Here is a 21646-nt window from a genome sequence, read left to right as displayed (position 1 = left end):
TCAAGTAAAAACACTTTTATTATATAAATATTAAAAAGGACAGAAACTCAGGACAAGACAAAAAACACAGAAAAAATATTTACATAGACAGTCAAGAAATATCCCTCGGTGCTATAGAAATAGCTCTACGAAAAGCAAAACACGACTAGATAAATACTGCAGTGAAGTACTTCAAAGGGGAAGATGACGCTTCCCTGCTTCTGCTGAGGAACCCGAGCGCTGGAAGGTCTGACCACCCGGTGGCACCGAGGTGACAAACAGGCCTCACCTCGCAGGGGACTGCACCCTTCGTGCAGCCGGGCGTGCAGAAGCTAAGGGGAAGCTCTTTGTCCCCAGGAACAAAGGGGCAGGAGAGGCTTCATGCACAGCAGCCTTTTCCAGTGCCAAGCACGGCAGCAGAGCAGCTCGGCACGGGGGAACCTGCTGCTTTCCAACGCGTGCACTGGAATAACCAACGGGCTTTCCTGCAAGTTCCCGCAGATCAAAGATCCTTGCACGGCGAATGTCTGTCCTGCCTCTGTCCTCTCTAAGAGCCCGCCTCACTCAGCTGGCACCGCAGAGACACCCCTTTAGCTCTTTAACAGCACAAGGCATTGGCAGTCACAAGCGTCTCTTACCTGAAGATGACCTCTGGGCTGAACTAGCTGAACACGGGGTTTCTTGGCAGCCAGACAGAAGATAAAACTGCCAACACTGAGCACGGTGTGGAGACAAGTCTGCACAAACCTCCGTGACTAAATCCGAATTTAAAAAACCAAAGGCTAAAACTCAACATGGCAGAGGTTGAGCAACAGGGGCCTGCGCTGACATAAAGGACTGCAAAAGAGGAAGAAAAACACCAGCATGGAGTTCTAAATGCCTACACCTCACATGTTACGTCTCTATGGTTGTGGAGTTAAAAAATAATAAAATATATAAGCTTTTAAGATATCTAAAGTGGAAGGTGTCTACGTGAGAGGGTATTTTAAAGGATTTGATATGTTCTAAAGCCTACTTGAACATTAAAATCACCACAAAGTGTCAAAAGATTCCAGCTAGCTAATGGGTAAGAGGGAAGTGCATCAGCGCGAGCTGGGCACATGGCTCCAGCGTTCATGAGGAAGGGAGGAGGGTTCCTGTTTAAACAAACCTAACTTATTTAAAACCAAGAAAAATAGAGATGTATTCGCTCGTAACAAACATTTTTGGACTAGCTTAAATTCAGTAAAAAGATTTCCTAGTCTGAGATGTTCTTTGGATCAGCAGTTCACAATCTTCATACAAATTCAAAACATATCATCCTCATCGGACTCCTCCAAGTACCGGACAGGCTTTTTGAGACGTCCAGGCCTGGTACGGGGCACGGCTGCTACGGGGCTCTCCGCACGAGCAGTTGAATCAACAGTAAAGCTATCATCGTCTTCTGGCTTGGCTTTCTGGAGGGAAAGCATAGTCAAGAAGTGAATCATGAATCTGAGCATAAACAGGGAACACCATTAGCACAAAACGTACCACTGTGTCACGGGCAAGGTGGTTGTTTGGACTGATGAGACCAAACCAACAATGTGGGATAAGTACGCGTGCCCGACCCCCCCTTCTCACCCACCTTCCCCACACCCAGCAATAACGACGGGCGTCGCAGAGGAGGTTCTACCTCTACCACGCTTTTCCTGCCAGAACAACCGACACCACACGCTGTGGTACCCCCTCGGCTCTAGCGGGTGGCAGAGTACAAACCTTTGCTGCAACTGATTTGGAAGGCTTCGAGCCAAAATCTGAATCCGAATCCGAATCCAAAGAGCTTGGCTGCCTTTTGACAACTTTCCGCCCCCTGGTCTTGTCAGACTTGTCACCCGCTGCTCCAGTCTCAAAATCCCGGGATCCCTCCTTCACCGCTGTCTTGCCGGATTTGGGTGCAGCCTTTTTCTTGGCTAGAATATCCATGATGGACGGCTGGTTATCTGAAACAGAACTCTGCGTTTAAACCCTCGTTTTGCTGCCTCTCTTCTCCTTCGCAGTTTGTGAATTACTTCCAGCACAAATACGGCTCTGCACTATACTGCGAGGTCAGCACACAGGTCGTCTCATTTTGAAGCATAGTTTTATAGAAAGATTGCTCTTTACCAAGATTAGGAGAAATGAGGTTGTTTATCTGCTTAGTTCCACTACATTTAGAGGATCAAATTAAAATGTACCCAAAGCAATTTACAGACTATTTCAGATTGAAAAGTCTTGGACTCTCAAGGCTGTGTAACCAATCTTATACCTTCGAAACTTTTGCACAGGGAGGGAATGAATTTACCATCTATACTAAACAGTTACTTGTGGAGTTCTTTCTTACCTATATTTTGACATTTTTTTAACAGCATCTTGAAGCATGTCTCCAAGTTAAGCTGAAATGAGCAGGCCAGTCCTGAATGATAATAGGCTTCCTCAATTTAGAAGAGGAAGAAACAGCTATTTTGCTGTGAAGTAACGTACTACTTTACTGCTGGGATCAAAACCAGCTAGTGATGGAATCGCAAAACAGCTTTCGAAGTTTCACAAAGACTCAGGGCAGTTAAGTTTAAAAAAAACTTGAGTCAAATGCCGTAGATTTATGAGGTCAAGCTAGCACTAAATAGATCAAGCTACCCCAAAGAAGCTTTTCTTCTTCCTGGGAAGCAAGCTACCAAGTAGCTTTCTTCCCAAAAAGACATGAAGTAGAACATTGACTGCAAGACACAAATTCCACTCGGATTACTTCTGCCAAGTATTACATAGCACTGTAGGAAGCATTCACTTTTCCTGTTCCCAAACTAAAATTCACCCCCTTCAAGCATGTCTGAGATGAACTAGAACATGATATGTTTGGAAACAAACTTCTTTAAAAATGACAACAGCTAGGCAACCTTTGCCACAAACCTCAGATCTTTCCTGAAATGAAAACTCAAGTTATTCAGGCCTCTAAATGTCTAGCAAAATCACTCGGACTCGTTTCCCACAGGAATAGCAACTGTTATCTAAAAATGATCTTACTAAACTTCGCCTTACCCTTAGCGGCGCTGGCCTTCTTAGCTGCGGCAGGTTTTTTAGATACGGCCTTACTGTGAGGCACGGAGACAGGAGGAACTGTGGGAGCTTGCCTCACATTTTCATTAGCAACATCTTGGACTTGAACTGAATAAAGAAAGCAGAAAGTAAGTCTGAAATAGTCAAATTGTCTACTCTGGCTATAAACATTAGAGCAGAAGAAAATAATTTTGATTCCCCTTTATAGAAAGAACAACTATTAAAACTGGATTAATCACAAATTCAGGTTAGAAACAGACAAAAAGTCTGGTGCACTGAAACCAGCTTGCACCCTAGCACCAAAGTTTCTTTGCAAGATCTGGTGACTAACGTCTGCCTTTGTCAGTGTTAAGCGCTGCTCAGAATGGCCAGTGCACTCTCGTGGGGTTTTAGGAAAATCAACAAGGTCTTGTACTCACCGGGGATAGCGCTTTGCACTGGCTTTCGCTTGGGAGCTTTAGCTGCTTTTTCAGTGGTTTCCCTAGAATACAAAACCAAGTATTTTTTCAACTTATGATGCGCTAAATAGGTGCATTGAAGAAAAAGAGCTATTGATTTCTATATAGCATTAACACTAGAAGCTCAACTAATTTCCAGCGACTATGCGGAGAAATACTCACTTTGGAGCAGCTCTGGGCTTGGGAGCAGGTTTTTCTTTCAAGTTTGTATCCGATTCAGTGCTGCCTTCACTGTCGCCCCGAAATTCAGACTCCTCATCTGAGCTGGAGAGATCTGCATCTGAGTCCGAACTGATTATGGCCTTGACTTTGGCTGATGAAACGACACAGATGTATTATTTTACACATGTGGCAATATGCAGCTCAGTTTCTTTTTCAATATTTTAGCTGCAGTTATTAAAAAAAAAAAATCTGAATAAAAACAAGCAGATAGTGAGGCTGCCAGTGGGAAGACTCCAAATCACAAGTGTATTCTGGGCTTGCTTACCAACAACACATTTGATTTGCCAAGACAGTTGTGTAATTAAAATCAAGAACCTTATTTCTCTAGTTGCCCATTTCTGCTTTTCCTTGAAAAGCATTGTGAAAATCTGCTCAAACGGTAGAAATATTTAGTTGTTATATACAGTAAAATAAATAAGCCTCTTAAAAATTATTTCTGACTGAGATCTCGGGCTCTGGGAGCTCTCTAAATAGTCTGTTCAATTTTCTCCTCCACAGAGTGCCCCTCTTCTGCATTTGTGTCGTCACTCACCTGCTGCTTGGCGAACCACTCTCTCTCTTTGAGGAGGCGCTTCAAAATCAGACTCTGAATCAGAACCTGAGTCAGACCAAGGGTTTCGTTTCTTCATTTTCTTTAATGGCTTAAACGGTAGAGTGGACTGTCTCTTAGCACCTGAAAAAATATTGGGAGGCGGGATGAACCAGCAAACTTCCATGTGTACCTCAAGCTCCGCAGTTCAAGCTCAACTTAGAAATACATCACTAAATTCAGAGGACTCTGGCTTAAACATCGAAGAGAAATAGTAATCTATCCCGCTTGACTGTTATCCAGGATCACTTTCTCTCTCACCTAGTTTTTCCAAAAATACTGATCCTAGATGTTACTCGTCACCTTCCGGAAGAGGTCAGATAACCAAATTTACAACCCTTCCCCTCACTTTCCACTGATGGAATAACACATAAAAGCATTTACCTCGCTCAGTGTTAAGCTTCTGCACTAATCTCTGCTTAAGGCCTGAAGACTCTTTGTCTCCTGATGCGTTTTCTTCTTGATTCTCATCAAATTCATTTTTTTCACTCTGAAGACAGAAGCAGATATCAAATAGGTAGCGAGTCAGCTCACACCATTAGAAGAGGCACACAGAGTAATGTAGAAAGGAGCTACTTATTTTAGACGTGTGAGAGTTAGTGATACAAGAAATCTGAGTTTGTGAAACAAACTGCGTGTAAAATTGATTACAGCCAAGTAAATCAGACATGATCTGTCCCCAGGTCAGGTGACTTAAAATGCAAAATCCAACATTAACAAAAACAGGAACTTTGTCCCCACTCCTGAGAGCGCTTTGGTACCGCCTTTGTGTGCTGATGGTATGGCTCTAGGGTGTGTTGAGGATGCAGAATTGAACAGGGTGGGTTAAAAACAACAGTGCAAGTTATTTGGAAAAACTGTTAGATGGAACCATCTGTAGGAAAGGAGCAATATGTCTGGCTTACAGGTCAAAACAGGTGAGGGGATATTTTAATTTTCTGTGTTGCAAATGGCTGAATGGCATAATTTCAACTACCTCTTTAAAAAGAGTTAAATCTTCTTTATCTCCTTGATATCGAGAACAATAACGGCATTAAGTGGCTGAAAGCATTACTGGAAATGCAAAGGCTGTTCTAAGGAAGTGAATTTACTAGCTGTACTTCCTGCCTGCTAGCGGATTTATAAAATCCCCAAGACACCTAGAACAACCTTACTTGCATCTGCCTTTTCATTTCTAAGCTACCAACCCATCTCTGACATCGTGATATATGCTCTTGCCGAAAGATTTCCCTCTAAGCCATCTCCTGTTACATTAGTGAATCTGTTCTCCTTTAGACTGAGAAACATCCATTTCCAGTGTTCCCCATGTCCTAAGATTCTGTCCCTCTCCCTCTCCCTGAATAGCTGCTTCATCAGGACAAGTTCAGCTAACAAGAACTTGCATTTCTTTAGGACTGTATTGAAAAGGATGTAAAGAAAGATTAAGCATTCGGAATGTTCCTTTTTACCTTTATTTTCTTTTTAGTTCTCTTCTCTGCCTCTGCCTTCATCTCTGCAGTTATCCGAGGAACAACCCTTATGCCATGAGGTGATGGCATTACTTCTGACAGTTGCGCCTTCTTCACCTTCGTTTTCCCTCCTTTCACCTTTAAAGGTTTACCAGCAAACCCTGCCATCTCATCCTGAATTTGCTTGGCTTCCACTGCCTGCAGAGGTGAGCATAAAATAATATAACCGTGAGAATACCAAAGAAACAATGTACTACTGAAAAACCCCCACCATCACAGCCCTTGCAGTAAAGCACTCTATACTTGCTGATAGATTTCCTACCATCAGTTTAAATGAAGCTTCCCACTCTGCTACAGATCTGCACATTTTCAAGCAGTGATTTAAGCCAGAGCTGTAGTTTGGTTACTTGAGGAGTAAGAAGAGACACAGGCAGTGACCAGGTGTGATGGTGCACAGACGCCTGCCCACACTTTGGGATCTGTTCAGTAAAGTCCAGCTCCTCCCTCACCTTTTCAGTGTCCAAAAAGCCCTTTGATCTACATCTCCTCAGACTATATCCTAGTACTAGTTTTCTCCCAAGCCCTCCTAAAACTCCTCTTCACTATTCAGACTGGTAATTGACCTCCTTCCAACGGCCACCTTGGTGGTTTGACTCCCTGGCCCAGAGCAGTGCTACTCCTATCCAAGCTAGGAAGGTGGAGAAAGCTTCCATTCTCCTCAATGACTGCAAGACATAGGATGCATCATTTTTAGATTCCTTGTTATGACAAAAAAGTCAATAAAGAGCTGGTGGATAAGACTACAAGGAAGTCAGGCATCTGCACTGAACACTGACGTACATCAAGTTCTTCAACAAAGACAGCAAGGTCTTCCTTCCACAGATCAGTGGGACTCTTGCGCTTAAGGTTTTCCAGCTCCTTTTCCTAAAGGGAATCACAGTCGATAATCATTAGTCACATATTTTAATCCACCATTAAAAAAATATATTTTATAATAATGCTTTTATAAGAAAAGGAAGGAACATACTTTGTTATCTCTCTGCTTACAGAGCTCATCTTTCTTCTCTTTAGTCAGATACCAAAGGGGCATGTTCAGCAGATAGTTGAAGTCTTGTCCAGTAGCTGCAGCTGATTCTTTCCCACTCTCATCCTCCTCCTCCTCTTCTTCCTGAATGTGGATTTAAAACAAACATTGTCAACAAATATATTGACACACAAGGGTAGCACTATTGATCAAATTTGGACTGCTTCACAGGTACTCCATGTGCTTATGGTGTCCTAGACTCTTCTAGAATAATTCAGAAATGAATAAAGTGACATTTCTTAAAGCCTCAGCTGCTATTGCACAGAGAAATCCATCTGCAAAAACAATTCTCCAAATCTCTTTTGCTCTACTCTATTTGGCCTCTCTGTCTTGATAGTCCAGAGTCTCTCCTCAGGCTGCTTGAAACTGCCATCTTCCTCACAGCCCTTCCACAACTGTGTCCCACAGGCGGAAGGAAACCCTTAAGGAACAGCAGAAATTGCTGTGGCAGGAGGACTTGACCTGACAGACTCAAACCTGAACAACTAGGTCTCAGTGCCTTCTGAACAAGAGACTGAATTTCTGATTGTTTTCTGTTTCCTATCACAGACATACCAGACATACAAGCCCCTGAATTCTACCAATTGAAAAGCAACTTGGGCTTCTTCCTGCGAATTACGAGGCTTCAGAGATAGGGGGCAGTTCGGATCTATTTAGAGAGGATGACTGAAGCATTACCTTGTTTTGCGATTCCTTCCAAGCCTTCCCTGGATCAGATTCATACCCTCTCTGGATAAGAACTTGAATCAACTCTTTCTTGGGTTTGTTTTCTATAAACAGACATTTCAGGATTGTCAGTTAGTGACCACTACCAATCACTGTTAGGAAGGACAGATGAGCTTTAAATTTTGGATCCCATGCTTCTAGCAGGTCAGCATCCTATCAGGCTCTAAAACAGCCTTTCCTCATCAGAGGTGGGACATGTGGAAGAGCCTGAAATAACACCTAAAAAGTTCCTACTTAGCAGGTGGTTTGTCAGGTCAGCATTGCTCCTATACCTGTCAGGAACACCTGCCCGAGCACTGTAAATATTTTTCTTCTTCATTTCCATATATGCATTTCCCCTGCCCTAAGTAGTTTTTGAACTTGGAAAAAAAGGTGTGATGGTGTCAAAAAGGTTTCACGATAACAAGCAGGCAGGGGAGGACCCCCCCTGCCCGATAGCACTCAAAAGCTTTGGTATAGCATGCACCTCATTAGACTTCACCTGGGAAATTTATGCTGTAAGTACCCCAAACAATGGAAATGCTTCAGCTGGAATTTGTTCCTTTTTAAGATATCAGAAGCATTCAACCATGAGACACAAATACAAATGAAACCAGCTCTGTCAGCCTTGGAACTGGTTAGTACAAAAACCCAAGAAAATGCCTTTCAGGGGACTTATTTCTCTTCCTGAGTCAAGCCAAACAGACACAGGCTGTTGGGATTATTGGGCTGCCTTCAGACACAAACCACAAAGCATCTTATGACACTTTGTCTAGCTGCATCCTCCATGAATGCAAGTGAAATACAGACTGCCTTTTAGACTGAGGTGGTAAAGTTGATTGAAAAATTTGAATACTGGGAACAAAGACCTGCTTCTTTTTCTAGCTCATGATTCTCAGATGCTGCTAACTTGAGTATCTTCTAAGTTTGAAACCCCAATCCACTGAGAACATGATTTGGAATATTTTTGCAGAGGTTCACAAAGATAACACAGAGATACGGGTTCTTAAGAAGTATGCACTTGAACAGAAAACACTACCCCTTTCTAACCCCACCAGTACTTAACTCTTATTCCTACTGAGTCAGAAATAGATAGGAATTATTGCTAAACTATTAAAAAAAAAAATTTACTCTCAAAATAGTGTCAAACACACAGTAGGAAAGCTAAACGAGTATCCCATTTTAATTAATATTTGCATAATGGTCTATAGACCAAGGATACTCTGTGAAGCATTTTCCTCTTGTATGTTACTGGAACAGAAAGATAAGCTCTGGTGTAGTTTGTTAAGAGCCAGTCCGGGACTGAGGGGGTGCTGACAGAACTCAAGGGAACGCCTAGTTCTTCTCCCAGTTTCATAAACCAAGTAACCAAGAACAATGCATACCGATCACAATTTTGCCGTCTATTTTCTCCAGGATGAAACGAGCCTGGTTGCTCAGTTTTGCAGACTCGGCACCTAGCATTCCAATAAGCCATTCTTTTCTCAAATTGTAGTATCGGAGCCTGAGTTCAAAGAACTCTTTAAGAATATCCTGGGGAGAGTCGTACTTCTTGAGAAAGCCGACGTGGTCAAAAAGAACCTAGATGAAAGAACACAGATGTTATGATGATAAAACTGATTTCCAAAACCACTGAAAATTACCTATAACACAGGTGTGATAGTACAATTGAATTATTAGCCAACAGATTATAAAACCTTAGTGTTGTTTTAGAAATTACTTCAGTTTGCAAGCACAGCAGCAGAGACAATTTTAGAATTCCAAAGTTTTGAAAACACACAGTAGGGTTAAGGTTACTTGAATCTTAAAGCTATCTGGAGGATAAACATCTTGCATCAAGCTTCACACATTGTCAGAATCCAGACATTCAATGGCGGTGCTGTTGTCACAACAAAGGTCTGTGTAAACTGCATGATTTCAGGTCATTTTGACTCCCTTCAGGCAAAACCATACCACTCTGGGCCCATTCCCAAGCCAGTCTCTTGACCTTTTGAAGGTATATTTAGAAAGCCAATTTAAAACCAGTAACAGCAGAAAAATTGAAGCGAATAGGTTACTGCAAGAGTATTTTTGTTACATGCAGCAACTGCAGCTGTCCACACAGTCTTTGAGTTAAGCCAAGAACTTTCTTCGGTAATATCTATTACATACCATGGAGTTGCATGTTAAGTTTGTTTGGAGTTTGAAGACCTTATGCAGCCCCACTGCTTTAGCTTCAGCTAGTTTTTCTTCAGTCATCTTCACTATAAACTTCACTGTCGTGTCTGTGTGATATTCTTTATAGTCTGTGATTAGTGGGGGTGTCTTCTCAGTCCCATTTAACATCGGCTCCAGGACTTGCTCTTTGTAAGTCTGAGAAAAGAATCAGAGTCAGACCCATGTTTTCCATGGAGATGAAAAGCTCCAAAACCCACTAATCACTTTTTGCTTTACAGGGCAAACTATACGTTCCTAGGGCAAATTCACTGTTTATTACCTGTGTCCATGTTCTGACAGGCAGCTCAGTGATCTCAATGGTTGTAGAATCAATGATAGACACTTCACCACTTATCACATACTGATTAGGTCCCAGCTCATCTATTGTGCCTTTGAAATTCTTGTAACTAGGAAGCTAAGCAGAGAAGAACACTGGATTTAGCTTTGTGTTGATGCTTCTGTTTTTAAGCACTTGCATGAAATGCTCCAATGAGTGCTGAATAAACTAAGGATGAGACATTGTTTTTTAAATACATTATTTACCATTGGCAATGGCTCTTCTCCATCCATCAGACGACGGATATTATTCACAACTTCCCTGATATCAAAGTTGGGGATCTTACAGGACCAGCCAGTACCAATCCCTTCTGCCCCATTTATCAGCACCATTGGAATGATAGGCATATACCATTCTGGCTCCACACGTTGATTATCATCATATAGGAACCTCAGGACATTGTCATCCATTGGTGGGAACAGCAACCGTGCTAGTGGGCTAGAATGGAAAAGAGAATTTAAGCCCAAATTCTTGTTACAGAACAGTGACCACCATGCAAAAAGAATCCCCCAGAAAACAAACAAAACACATAAATCAGGTTTATTACTACCAACCAACCTTAGCCATGCAGCCTGGGTGTCTGTGTTAGGAAACTAGGCTTCTAGAATAACACTCAAAACAGAGACGCATCTTCAGCAATCTCACCAATCTCTACAGGTTCCACTGACTATATGGGACCCTAAGCTCGTACTTTAAGTATGTAAATTAGATGTTTAAGGTCTGCAAAGGCTCCAGTTCTCTATACCTTGCTTTAGTACAACCATCCACGTGCTCAAGTAACAGATTTGACCAAGTTGAACCTGAGTTCAACCCCATTGGGTCACAGAGACTACAGCACCGTACTTTCAGATACTAGAACTTCACTCTCCCAACTCAAGTTCATTTTTTTATTATCCTACCCAAATTTCTCCCTTTGTTTTTGCTCCCTTTTCCATATTCTCTGCTATGCCTTTCTGTTCTCTGGGATGATAACCAAAAGTTTACATACCTGAATCTAGCATCCAAATCTCACTTCAATTGTTGCTAGTCTGAGTATGCAAGTAGTCCAAAGTTTTAAAGGGAAAAAGTAAATTCATTTTTCATTTTAATTGCTGTAAAACTGAGTCCTGTAATATGCTACGAATAATTAAGACAGTGAGAAATCTGTAATGCTGACCTGAGCATTGTAAAGATGTATCGAGGGCTGGCAGAGTCTTTCCCACCATGCAGCCTTGTGCCAAACTGACCAATAGGCTGTAGCAAGTTGAGGTTGTTGCTGCCCACAAAGTTCTGAGCTAAGTTAATAATAGTCATCATCAACGATGCCTGCAATAAAGGAAGGTTCAAAGCTAAAAATGCAGAATTCTTCACTGAATGGACAAAGTTAAAGGCAAAATTCATGCAAGAACAGAACTGACATAGAGGATAAACTCAACTAATACAATACTAGAGGAAACTCTCACTGAAATTGCATCCCAAGACCCTCCAGTCTGGATGATTAGATATATTCCAGTGACCCACGATATATTTCTATCTACCTGTTCCGGGAATCTCCAGTGAAAGATTCTATCAATCTCACAAGGGAAGCTGGTTTTAGTGCTTAACTTCTCCTTACCAAGGTAGAAAGGCTATTAACATCTGCCTAAATCTGTCACAAATAAAGAGGGTTTTTCCTGTTCTACCTTTTGAATGAAATATACTCCCATAAAGTCTAGGTAGGACAGGCAGACTGACTAATCGCAGACTAAATTAATATTGAAGAATTAATAGCGGATATACAGCCACTTTGCTTTGGCGTTTATACTCAAACATCTAATCCTGCTTTAGAGGCATCCTAACGGTCAAGTCAACAGAAGGGCTTTTTTGCCTTTCATTTAAAAAGCATTTTGCACAACCAGGCCAGGTTCTTACTTCACCGTGATGGTATGAGGACATCTCAGCTACAGAACCAGCCAGCTGAGCAACCTTCACCTCCCGCTTATCATTTCGTTTGAAACATGTGAAAAGAACTTTTCTTTGACCTGGCTTCAAACCTGTATAAAAAAGAAAAGGCCTTGTGATTAGAACGCACAATGTGCTTCACTTCGCTTCTGCTCTCTAGAGACTAAGAACTACTTATATACCTGAAGATTCTAGACCAGGAGAGTAAGGTACTTGCAATAATATACTACAAAATGGACAAGACATTTACTCCAAAGATTAAAAAACTTGGACAGCAGAAAACGGACTTCAGAACACCGACCCTGAAAACTCAGCAGGTTACCCCGATTCTGATGATATGACATACAAACACCCATTTATTAAGTTCTGGGGAATGCACTATGAGGAATCACTATCTTGAAATAACTTACCATCAACCAGTGACGGGATTGATCTTTCATTATCTGAGTTTGAGAACAGGACTAACTCCTTGTTGATGAAGTCGTTGTATGTCAGGTGATTAGTGTTTTTCCCATATAGGTATTCCTAAGAAAAACAGGTGCAAGATTGCCTTAATTTTAACAAGGTCTAATCTGTTTCTTAGCTCATACTTGGCTAATTTCACTAAAATGGAAGCTCCTTGTAAGACTAGCTACACAGCTCAAGTGCTGACATTCTTAGCATGGCAAAGTGGAACATCACTTCCCATGATGCAGACCCTTTTTTTTTTTGAGAAATCAAGTCTTCATACAGTCCTGCTCGAGTTACCATTTCCCTGTTGATAAAGTAATTTGAAAGATAAAAGTTAAAAATGAAATTAGCTGTTGGACAATGAGGCTACACTGATGAGAGAAGAAGCTGCTCTGCAAAATCCTGAAACATTTTAACTGTCCTGTAATCCAGTGACTGACTCACTGACGCTGAGCTGTGTGCAGCTCTGGCATGCCAGACTGAAGCTGAGAACAGCCCCAGGGAGAGAGAGGAAACCAGTTCCCTTCATACACATAAACCTTTTACCTCTGGCAGACCATGCAGCTTCCGTTGTCTTCTATCCTCCATGAAATTAGTCAGCCACTCCTTTCGCTCTTCTACCTTCTTCTTGCTAAAGGCCTGTATATTACAAAATGAAAAGTAACTCAATTCTAGGACATTCTGTGGTGTGCATTATTCGATCACTTGAGAAAAAGAAAGCACAGAGGAAGAGTTTACCCAAGAGAATAACATGCTAAACAGGCTGACTTAATAGCTTAAGTGCAATAAAAGGTTCTTGTAGCTAAATATATTAAGAGCATAATTCCCACCAGTCTTTAGAAGACATGGCAGTTAGGTTTAAATGTATGTATTTTTAACATAATAATGGAAAACTAAAGCAGATTTTCCTGTTAATTAATATTTTCGGGAAAAAACATGGTTTTTTGGCCTTGCCTAATAGCTCAGAAGACTTAAGAGTGAATGTCTACTGAAGGTGAAGGAGTTCACAGAAGCGAGGACTGTTTTAATCCACTGGTGAACTACTTTACAAGAAAAAATCTGGGGGAGAAAGGGGAGGTCTGACTTGGAGAAAATTACAGCAGAACATGCAGAAAAATGTTAAAGGAATATTTAGTATTGTGTCTGAAAATGTCAATTGGTTTGTAGTGATTAGTTTGTTCTGAGCTATATTTAAAAACCATCATTAAAAGGGTACTCTTGGCCTGAGGTCCGTGGACAGATTTGCTTCTACTGGCTAGGCTAAAGCTGTAGCCTTGGTAACAAAGAGATTGCCTCAAGCCCAAAGGCCTTTAAGAGCATTTTAAGAGAAAATACACAGCACTCTCAGCAGTAGAATACCAAAGGTAGTAAGTCAGCAATTAAATCAAGTGTTAGTTACCAGGGTGATTGCAGCATCATCTTCAGGACCAGAATATTTGAAGCCAATCCGATGTTTAGCCATATCTGCAAAGTATTCTTTAGCCTCCTTCGATGTGCTGGTACCCAAACCTGCAGAGACAATACTAGTTAATCCTAACAACTTCTTGCTTAATTTAAGTTGCAGTTCAAAGAAATGTTTTTCTATGCCTAGTTTCTGTGATGCATCATATAAATGTACAGCATGAAGATAACTTATTGAAAACTTAGGTTACTTTAAAATGAGATGTAAGGTATCACAAGAATTGCAGATAAGTGAGCAGTTGCGTGTTGTACTTTTGGATTTTGTCTGTAACTCCTGTAGATATGTGAAATGATTAACTGCAAATTGGAAATGATTCCTCATCATCCAGCTGTTGTTCTGCAGTTGGCAACTTTCTTATTGGTATTAAGCAATTCTGAAGTAAGTACTTAGCTTACAGTACACAAGGACTGTACTGTGGAAAACAGCACATAAAACTGAGCATAATTGCCTAAGAGGGCTGAAAGAATGGTTACCTACAATATTGTAGTTCCATTTTGAAAGATTTTATTGAGATTTTATCCAGTTAGAGGTTATTGTTGCCTTACTTTTATATTTTATGTTGCATGTATTTGTAACCAGAATATCTTAGGAGGGAAGAGACTTGGAGGTCACCCAGTCCAAACCCTTTCTGCAAAAGCAGGGCTAACTCTGAATTTAATCATGAATGCTCTTACTTGGATCATTTAATTTCACCATATTCAGTTTTCTACAAACCTTTATAGTACTTGATTTTCCAGGAATTGTAGTTCTGTGTACTGGTTTTCCATTCTTCAAATTCAGGAATGCTGTAGAATGCAATTTCTTCTTTGTTTTTAGAGGCCTACAATGAACAAATATTTTAACTGTGAAACAAGAGGCAGATTTGGACCAATGGATCCTTACTCGTTCACCTTACCATCTACCCAACCCTTACCTTTATGATGGGAGTAATGAATTCCTCCAAAAAATTGTGTCTTAGGAGAGATGGCCAGTTGTGATGGATGAAGTTAATCAGCAAACCTTTGATATGTGATCCATCTTGATCCTGATTTAAAAAGAAAAAAAGACATTTAATCAGGGACATGATGGAAGTGACAATTGTTAGCTTAATAGCAAACGATTCTATAATGCCAGCTAACTGACCCTATTAACTTTCACTTCTAAAAAGGTGACCATGCATTGTTTAACTACTGAAAATTAAGAGAAACAGAAAAGGCATATTCTTGGTGAAAAGAGGCATCAAGGACTGGTCAAGGACCTTGAATCAGCAGACTGGAAAGACAATATTTAGCTATTTGGTGATGCTACTCCCCCATCTACTTTATCTGTTTTGTTTTGTGGCTGAAAAGACATTATGACCCACCAAAATACAGAATGATAAAAAGAAACGAATACAGAGAATTAGGTACAACAATGGCAGTGGGAGAAAGGTAGTATTTTCTTCTTTCCTCTGTATTCAAGTGTTGTTTTTTTTCCTCCCCCAATTTTCAGTTTTAGTGAACCTAACCTGATCTGTCATAATCATAATCTTTCCATAGCGAAGACTCTTTAAAGATTCTTGATCTTCATAGTTCTTTTTATATTGTAAACCAACAATCTTGATGATGTTGTTGATTTCAGCATTTTCCATAATCTGGAAAAGATCACACGGAATAAAAACTTGTCTTTCAGACTTAAAAAGTAGCTCAAAAAAGTCTTAAAATTATCCATAAGTATACTGTTGGCTGAGCTTTGTCTTGTCAGTGTTTTTTTGCTGTTTAGAAACTTACCAGTTCTAAACCGAAGTCTAACACTTAAATTATTCTAGATCATTCCAAGCATTTTCTAGTCCACAACACAAACACGATCCCTTCAGGCAAAACACCGAACAGGACTTAATGAGTATTCCCGCTTAACCAGCAAGGCAGGCTGAAGATGAGACTAGACTCAGGTGTTTAAGACACTACTCCTATGAGATAGTGTTCCAGGTGTTCAGCTGTACTGAGTCAGTTAAAACACACTGCATTACACAAAGCATACCGCGCCTTCTAACATGGAGACTATAAAGATTTTCCAACTAACCTGCTTATGAGAAGCTTCTCTGACGTTGAGTATTTTCCCACGAAGGGGAAATACTCCATATTTGTCTCTACCAACCACTCCTAGACCAGAGACAGCCAGTGTTTTGGCTGAGTCTCCCTCAGTCAGGATAAGTGTACAATCTAAAGAATTCTTGCTGCCTATAAAAAAAAACAAGTCAATTTTCTAATTAAGAAGTGAAATCAAAGCCTGCACACTCACAAATTGAATGAGAATAAATATCTTCTAACACCTACAGGTTTTGTTGCACTGCACTTAGTAAATGGGGATAAACATAGTAAATGGGACTGTAAAATGGGGATAGACAGGGTTTCTCATTTTTCCTTAGGAGACAATTCTTTCATTTGACTAACGAACAAGTTTTAACTGTTTTTGAATGAATTGGTTACAAAGGATGTAAAACACTTACCAGCATCATTGGCATCATCCAGCTTAGGAACACCCTTAATCTTAGTGTGTTTCACAGCCGAACATTTCTTATTCAGCTGGCTCTGAGCTTTAAATTTTACCCAGTTTAGGATACTTTCAACAATGCCACAGCCAACTGCCTGCAATACAAAAAATAACCCCAAACAATTGTGGGAAAAGCCTTAACAATGATAGAATTTTAAGTTATGTACTTCTTTTTGGTTCATGACATTACTTCAAAAGTATATATTTGCCACATTAAACATAAGATGCAGTTTTACAGACATCTTGATTATCCATGTATATCAATACTTACACCCTTAATAAATTTTTCACTCAGTTTACAGCTTGAGCCAAAGTTCTTTGCCTGCAGAGTCATGTTCTCCTTAGTCTGAGAGTCAAAGCTTGGGTTTTCAATTAAGGCATTCACAAAAAGCCACATGTGGTTCTTCACCTATAGTTAAATACAACAAGCATCACACATTATACAGGCTCATCTCAGTAACAGCAGTGCATTCTGACATTCGCCTGTCAGAATCACACAGTGAGGAAAAACTCAATTATCACTGTATGTTTTTGAATTTTCCTAGATGTCTTGGAAGAATTTAGACAGCTAATGAACATTGATGAACAATGTTATATGATTTGGGATGTCAAGGAATCAGCAGCTCTCAGCCTAAATAGGTATTATCTAACAGATACTGAGTTTTAGTGCATCTGCACTGACTTACAGCATTCTGATGACAAAATACATCAGCCAAACAAAGAGAAGATTGTTAGTTGGCTTAAACTGGACAATATGAGACTTCAATAATTAGCAATTTTATATCTATTGTCTGTACAATGGAAATATGTATTATTAATTAATGTAGTAATGCATTAAGCTGTAGTTACGGTTTGCAATAACGCTAGAGTTGTGTTTCCCGCTGGGGAAATTCTGACACTGTACCTGAAAAGGCTTCACTCCAACTCCGTTTTTGTTCTTCTTTTTCACAACATCAATGAGTTTAGTCACAAGCTGGTCAGCTACATAATCAATGTGCCTGCCACCCTAAGGGAAAATGGGACCAAAGACCTGGTGGTGATTCAATTGAAAAAAAAAGACGTATGCATAGCTATTTAAAACTTTAAGCATAGTCTTTGCAACATTAAGCAACTAAGTATTTTTCACTAACATGCATACATTTGAAAATAGCTAAGAATATTAATGATGAAGAATATGGCATTAGCTTGACTAAATAAACTAAAGAAGAGTTACCTTTGTAGTGGCAATGCTGTTGACAAAGCTAACTTGCTGGAAGCCTTTTTCACTTAAAGTCAAACACACTTCCCACCGAGAATTTACTTCCTCGTGGATAACCTTAAGCGCATTACCAGTTTCATCTACTTTGTCCTTCAGATAGAGATCCACATAACTGCGGAATCCTTTCACCTGCATACAGATGAAAGCAGACAACTCGTTTATAACAGCTCCTATAAATACTTAATTCATATCCTCCTGAAAAGTGGGTAGAGAAATCACTCATGCAAATTTTCGCTTTACTATATGTAATGACGGAAATTGCTTCAACAAAATCTCACTGTCTAAATAGCACGACAAATACAGATATTACCGTTTCTTTTAAATGCTCACTTACAGGCAGCCTCTGTCCATTTAGGAAAACTTTGACATCCTTTGTGCATCCAGCAATATCATATGCTCTTCGAGACATTAGTGCTACAATGTCTTTATCAAGAATTGTCATTTTGAATTTTGACAGATCAGGTTGGAAAGTGACACATGTGTAATCTTCTCCATCAAAATATTTCAGTTTCATTTCACCAGCCTTTCCCATGTTGTCTGTCCAGGTCTGAGAAAAAGAGGTTTTGTGAGTTGCAAGTCTAACACACACAAGCAACTAGCTTAGTTTTTAAAAGCAGTAAGCTGATTTATGAGTTTTAAATACTTTCAAATAAAAAAACCCCCACTGGTTAAAAACTAAATTCTGATTATGTCTGCTCATTTCATTATTCATTTGAATTCTATTTGGTGGTACAGTAACTGTGGGCCAAATTTATTCTAGTCACGGTGCACTGAATGCAAGTTACGCCTAGATCTTTGAAACAAAAACTTAGGGTCTTATTTGAAAATCTCAGGTATAACCTAACTGAAATGAGAAGTGTTCATACCTGCTTGAATAACTTTTTGTATTCACGACATGCAGTTTCCACAGTAAATTTTGTGCTAAATATGTTGCACAGTTTGGCTCCATAACCATTTCGCCCACCTGGAATTAGAAGGAAAACAGACCTGTGTTATTACCTTTGTCCAAAACCATCTAAAAGAATTCCAGACTATCAGGAGTTCAGCCACTTCAGCACAATCAAAATACAACTGTCAATAAGCAACAACATCCTACAAACTCAGTACGTGACCACAAACCCGTATTTAATTGGCATTAGCGTTCAAAGAGAATTTTTCCTGTTCTCCATGTTTGTACCATTATTACTATAAAATAGAGCATGGAGACTTCTCTCTGAGGGACTCAGAACGCCGTTTCCATGTTGCATCAAGGACCCCCCTCCCCTCCCTTTAGTTCAGTTCACACATTTAAACCGATCAGGCTGCTCAAAAATATTAGCGCATATTTGAGAGTCTTCCCTACCTGTGACTTTCTTTTCATTGTCATCGTAGTTGCTGGATGTTAGCAGCTGTCCAAAGATAAGAGCAGGCACATAGACCTTCTCCACTTTGTGTTCAACAACTGGAATACCTTTCCCGTTGTTCCATACACTGATTGTGTTATTCTCTCTAGGGGGAAAAAAGTGTGTGTTTTTAAGGCTGCAAATGACTGAGCTATAAAACAAGTATTATACAAAAGCTCTGGGGAAAGGCCACCATTTCATCAAGAGCAAATCTGTTCAGCAATTGCAGAAACAGCCAGCAGAGGGAGGACAAGTCAACAAAAAAAATGCTCAGCTCTGCGGATGCCGTCTATGAAATGGATCACCACACAAAAATCCTCTATCTATGCTCAGTGACAGAATAAAAAGGTTGAGAGGAAGAAAAGAGGAAAACAGCCACAAAGAAAAACAACTACAACAAAAAAGCAGTCATTTCACCAGTCAGCACTCTGTAAGAGGCCAAGGGACTAAACAAAGAAGGCGGCTTTCACAACTGGTGAACTACTGGTCTAACTTGGATCGTCCGCATCGCAGAGCCCTCCAACACTACACCAGCTTAGCAGAACAGCATCCGAGTGAGAAAATCTAACGCACTTGAGTTGGGAAGGCAACGAGCAAAAATGAAATAAAACTTACACATCAATTGTAACTTTAATGCATGACATGCTTTTATCCCTCTGCTTGTTGTCTGCAGCATTGACTAGAATGGAAAGATTATTGTTATTACATTTTCAATCAAGACAAAACTATTAACTATAAAGTGTCTTCAGTGGAATGAATGCAAAAATTCAATAGTGTTACTAATAATCATCTTGGTATGCAAACATCTTGCAAGTTACCAGGAAGAGTACTACAAGTTAACATAAAAGGGAGAATATTGGGCTGAATGAAATTGGTTTTGTAATAGAGTGCGCCATCATCCCATGAATGGCTTACTATTAAATAGCGCTAATGGAAGGACATTAGTATCCAATATTTCCAAACACAATCAACAAACAATGTACTCTGCAAACACCATCCATCAAATTATGCAATAGACATTACTTGGTCGACAACGCAACCAGATAAAAGTACACTTGATAAGTTCTTACATTTAGTTCCAGTTTCTTAGACATTCAGCACCCATTAATAACGTGTCAATCGTTGACTCAACAGGTAGGTCACCTTACCTAGAATCTCATCAAAGATTTTGTATAAGCCAGGCACAAAGGTCACATCTCTGCAGTTAAGGCCCACGTCCTCATCAAAAACCCACATTTGCTGAAAAGAAGGCAAGAAATACATAAAGACCCCAGGTACACCTCCTCTCCTGTGCCATCAGTTCGTAAAGCAGATGTTTTACAGATGTTAATGACTTCTCGCCTGCACAGAGGAGTTCAGGCGGCTTAGCCCCACCACCTTCCCTTGCCCCGGGCCTGCCCCCGCACCTGGGTGACCAGCTCCACGGAGCCGATGTAGGTGTCGGGCCGGAGCAGGATGTGCTCCAGCTGCGTCTTCTTCTGGTAGATGTGCTCCACCGAGAGCCCCTTCTTGGTGCCATCGCCCTTGGGCACCCGGGCGTTCTCGTCCGCGGGCTGCTCGGGGGGAGAGACGGCGGCAGTGAGGGGCAGCGGGATCCGGGAGGTGAACTGGGGGGGGCCCGAAGGGGATCAAGTCCGGGGGGGGGGGGGGTTGGGGGGTTGGAGTGGGCCCGGGCGGCGGGGGACCCCGACACGGTACCAGGGGAGAGAGGGAGGATCCCGGGGGGGGGGGGGGGGGGGGGGGCGAGGAGAACGTGGATGGGGCAAATCTCAGAGGAACGGGGGATCTGAGACGACCGGGGGGACTGGGGGAAGAGGCCGCGAGAGGGGCCCGGGGAAACCCCGAGGGGGCCCCGGCGGGAGCTGAGGGAGGCCCGGGACGCCGAGGGGACGGGGCGGCGAGGGAACCCGAAGCCCTGCGGGGACAGGGGGCCGCGGTGCGTGGGGCGGGAGAGGGTGGCGGGGCGCCGCACGCACTCGGAGGGGCGACGGGGACTCCTGGAGCTCCATGGCGGCGGCGGGCCCTGCTCAGCGGAGGCGATGGCGGCCCCAACTGCCCGGCGCGTTTCAAACCTCCGCTCAGCCCGCCGAAACCCTCCGCCAATCCCCGCCCGCGGGCCCCCAGGGCGCCGCCAATCGCAGCGGGAGGGCGGGGACACGGGTCGCGCCCCTCCCTCCCTCTCGCCAGTCACAAGGCGCTCCGGGCGTTCAAACCAGCCACTCAGAATGGACAGTTGCGGGACGGGCAGCGATATCGACCAGTAGAAGAACGAGGGGGGGGGCGCTGTGCGGCGGGGCCCAACGCCTGCCCGGTTGGCGTTGGTGGTGCGATGTACTGGGACGCGCTGGGCGGGCCCCGGGGCCGCACCGGGGTACCCCGGGCAGCTTCTGGGGGTACCCCGGGGTACCCCGGGCAGCTTCTGGGGGTACACTGGGATACACCGGGCAGCTTCTGGGGACACGCAGGGACCCACTGGACAGGCCCTGGGGACCCACTGGGCCGGCCCTCACGTCGCGCTGGGGCATGCTGGGCAGGCCCTGGGACCGTATTGGGCAGGGCCGGGGACCCACTGGGACACACTGGGCAGGCCCCGG

The 21646-nt window shown here is 42.1% G+C and overlaps 1 protein-coding gene across 1 annotated transcript; it reads right to left on the bottom strand.

Moving 5' to 3' along the window:
• TOP2A (DNA topoisomerase II alpha) lies at positions 1–21073 on the bottom strand. The gene is made up of 35 exons (XM_076356791.1): positions 21029–21073; positions 20459–20605; positions 20201–20291; positions 19668–19731; positions 19013–19158; positions 18537–18634; positions 18005–18217; positions 17626–17799; positions 17317–17418; positions 16684–16821; positions 16369–16507; positions 15942–16099; positions 15388–15513; positions 14815–14925; positions 14616–14721; positions 13839–13948; positions 12986–13078; positions 12400–12514; positions 11960–12081; positions 11226–11374; positions 10276–10507; positions 10013–10147; positions 9688–9888; positions 8922–9117; positions 7510–7601; positions 6775–6915; positions 6588–6671; positions 5748–5945; positions 4684–4789; positions 4243–4383; positions 3651–3801; positions 3450–3511; positions 3013–3138; positions 1717–1940; positions 1–1415 (listed from the first exon to the last, which is right to left on the bottom strand). The coding sequence occupies exons 1-35, from the start codon at positions 21059–21061 to the stop codon at positions 1266–1268; spliced, it is 4674 nt and encodes a 1557-aa protein (XP_076212906.1). The 5' UTR covers positions 21062–21073; the 3' UTR covers positions 1–1265.
• Between the last annotated feature and the right edge of the window lie 573 nt (positions 21074–21646).

The sequence above is a fragment of the Aptenodytes patagonicus genome, chromosome 20 (assembly GCF_965638725.1).
Source record: "Aptenodytes patagonicus chromosome 20, bAptPat1.pri.cur, whole genome shotgun sequence".
NCBI lineage: Eukaryota > Metazoa > Chordata > Aves > Sphenisciformes > Spheniscidae > Aptenodytes > Aptenodytes patagonicus.
This window is presented reverse-complemented; position numbering and strand designations above follow the sequence as displayed.

Excerpts from the sequence above, each read along its gene's own strand:
- TOP2A (XM_076356791.1), bottom strand. The coding sequence starts at position 21,061 with ATGGAGCTCCAGGAGTCCCCGTCGCCCCTCCGA. Across the intron at positions 19,732-20,200 it reads AATCTTTGATGAGATTCTAG|TCAATGCTGCAGACAACAAG; the intron begins GTAAGGTGACCT and ends TTTCCATTCTAG. Across the intron at positions 10,148-10,275 it reads GAGAAGAGCCATTGCCAATG|CTTCCTAGTTACAAGAATTT; the intron begins GTAAATAATGTA and ends TTCTCTGCTTAG.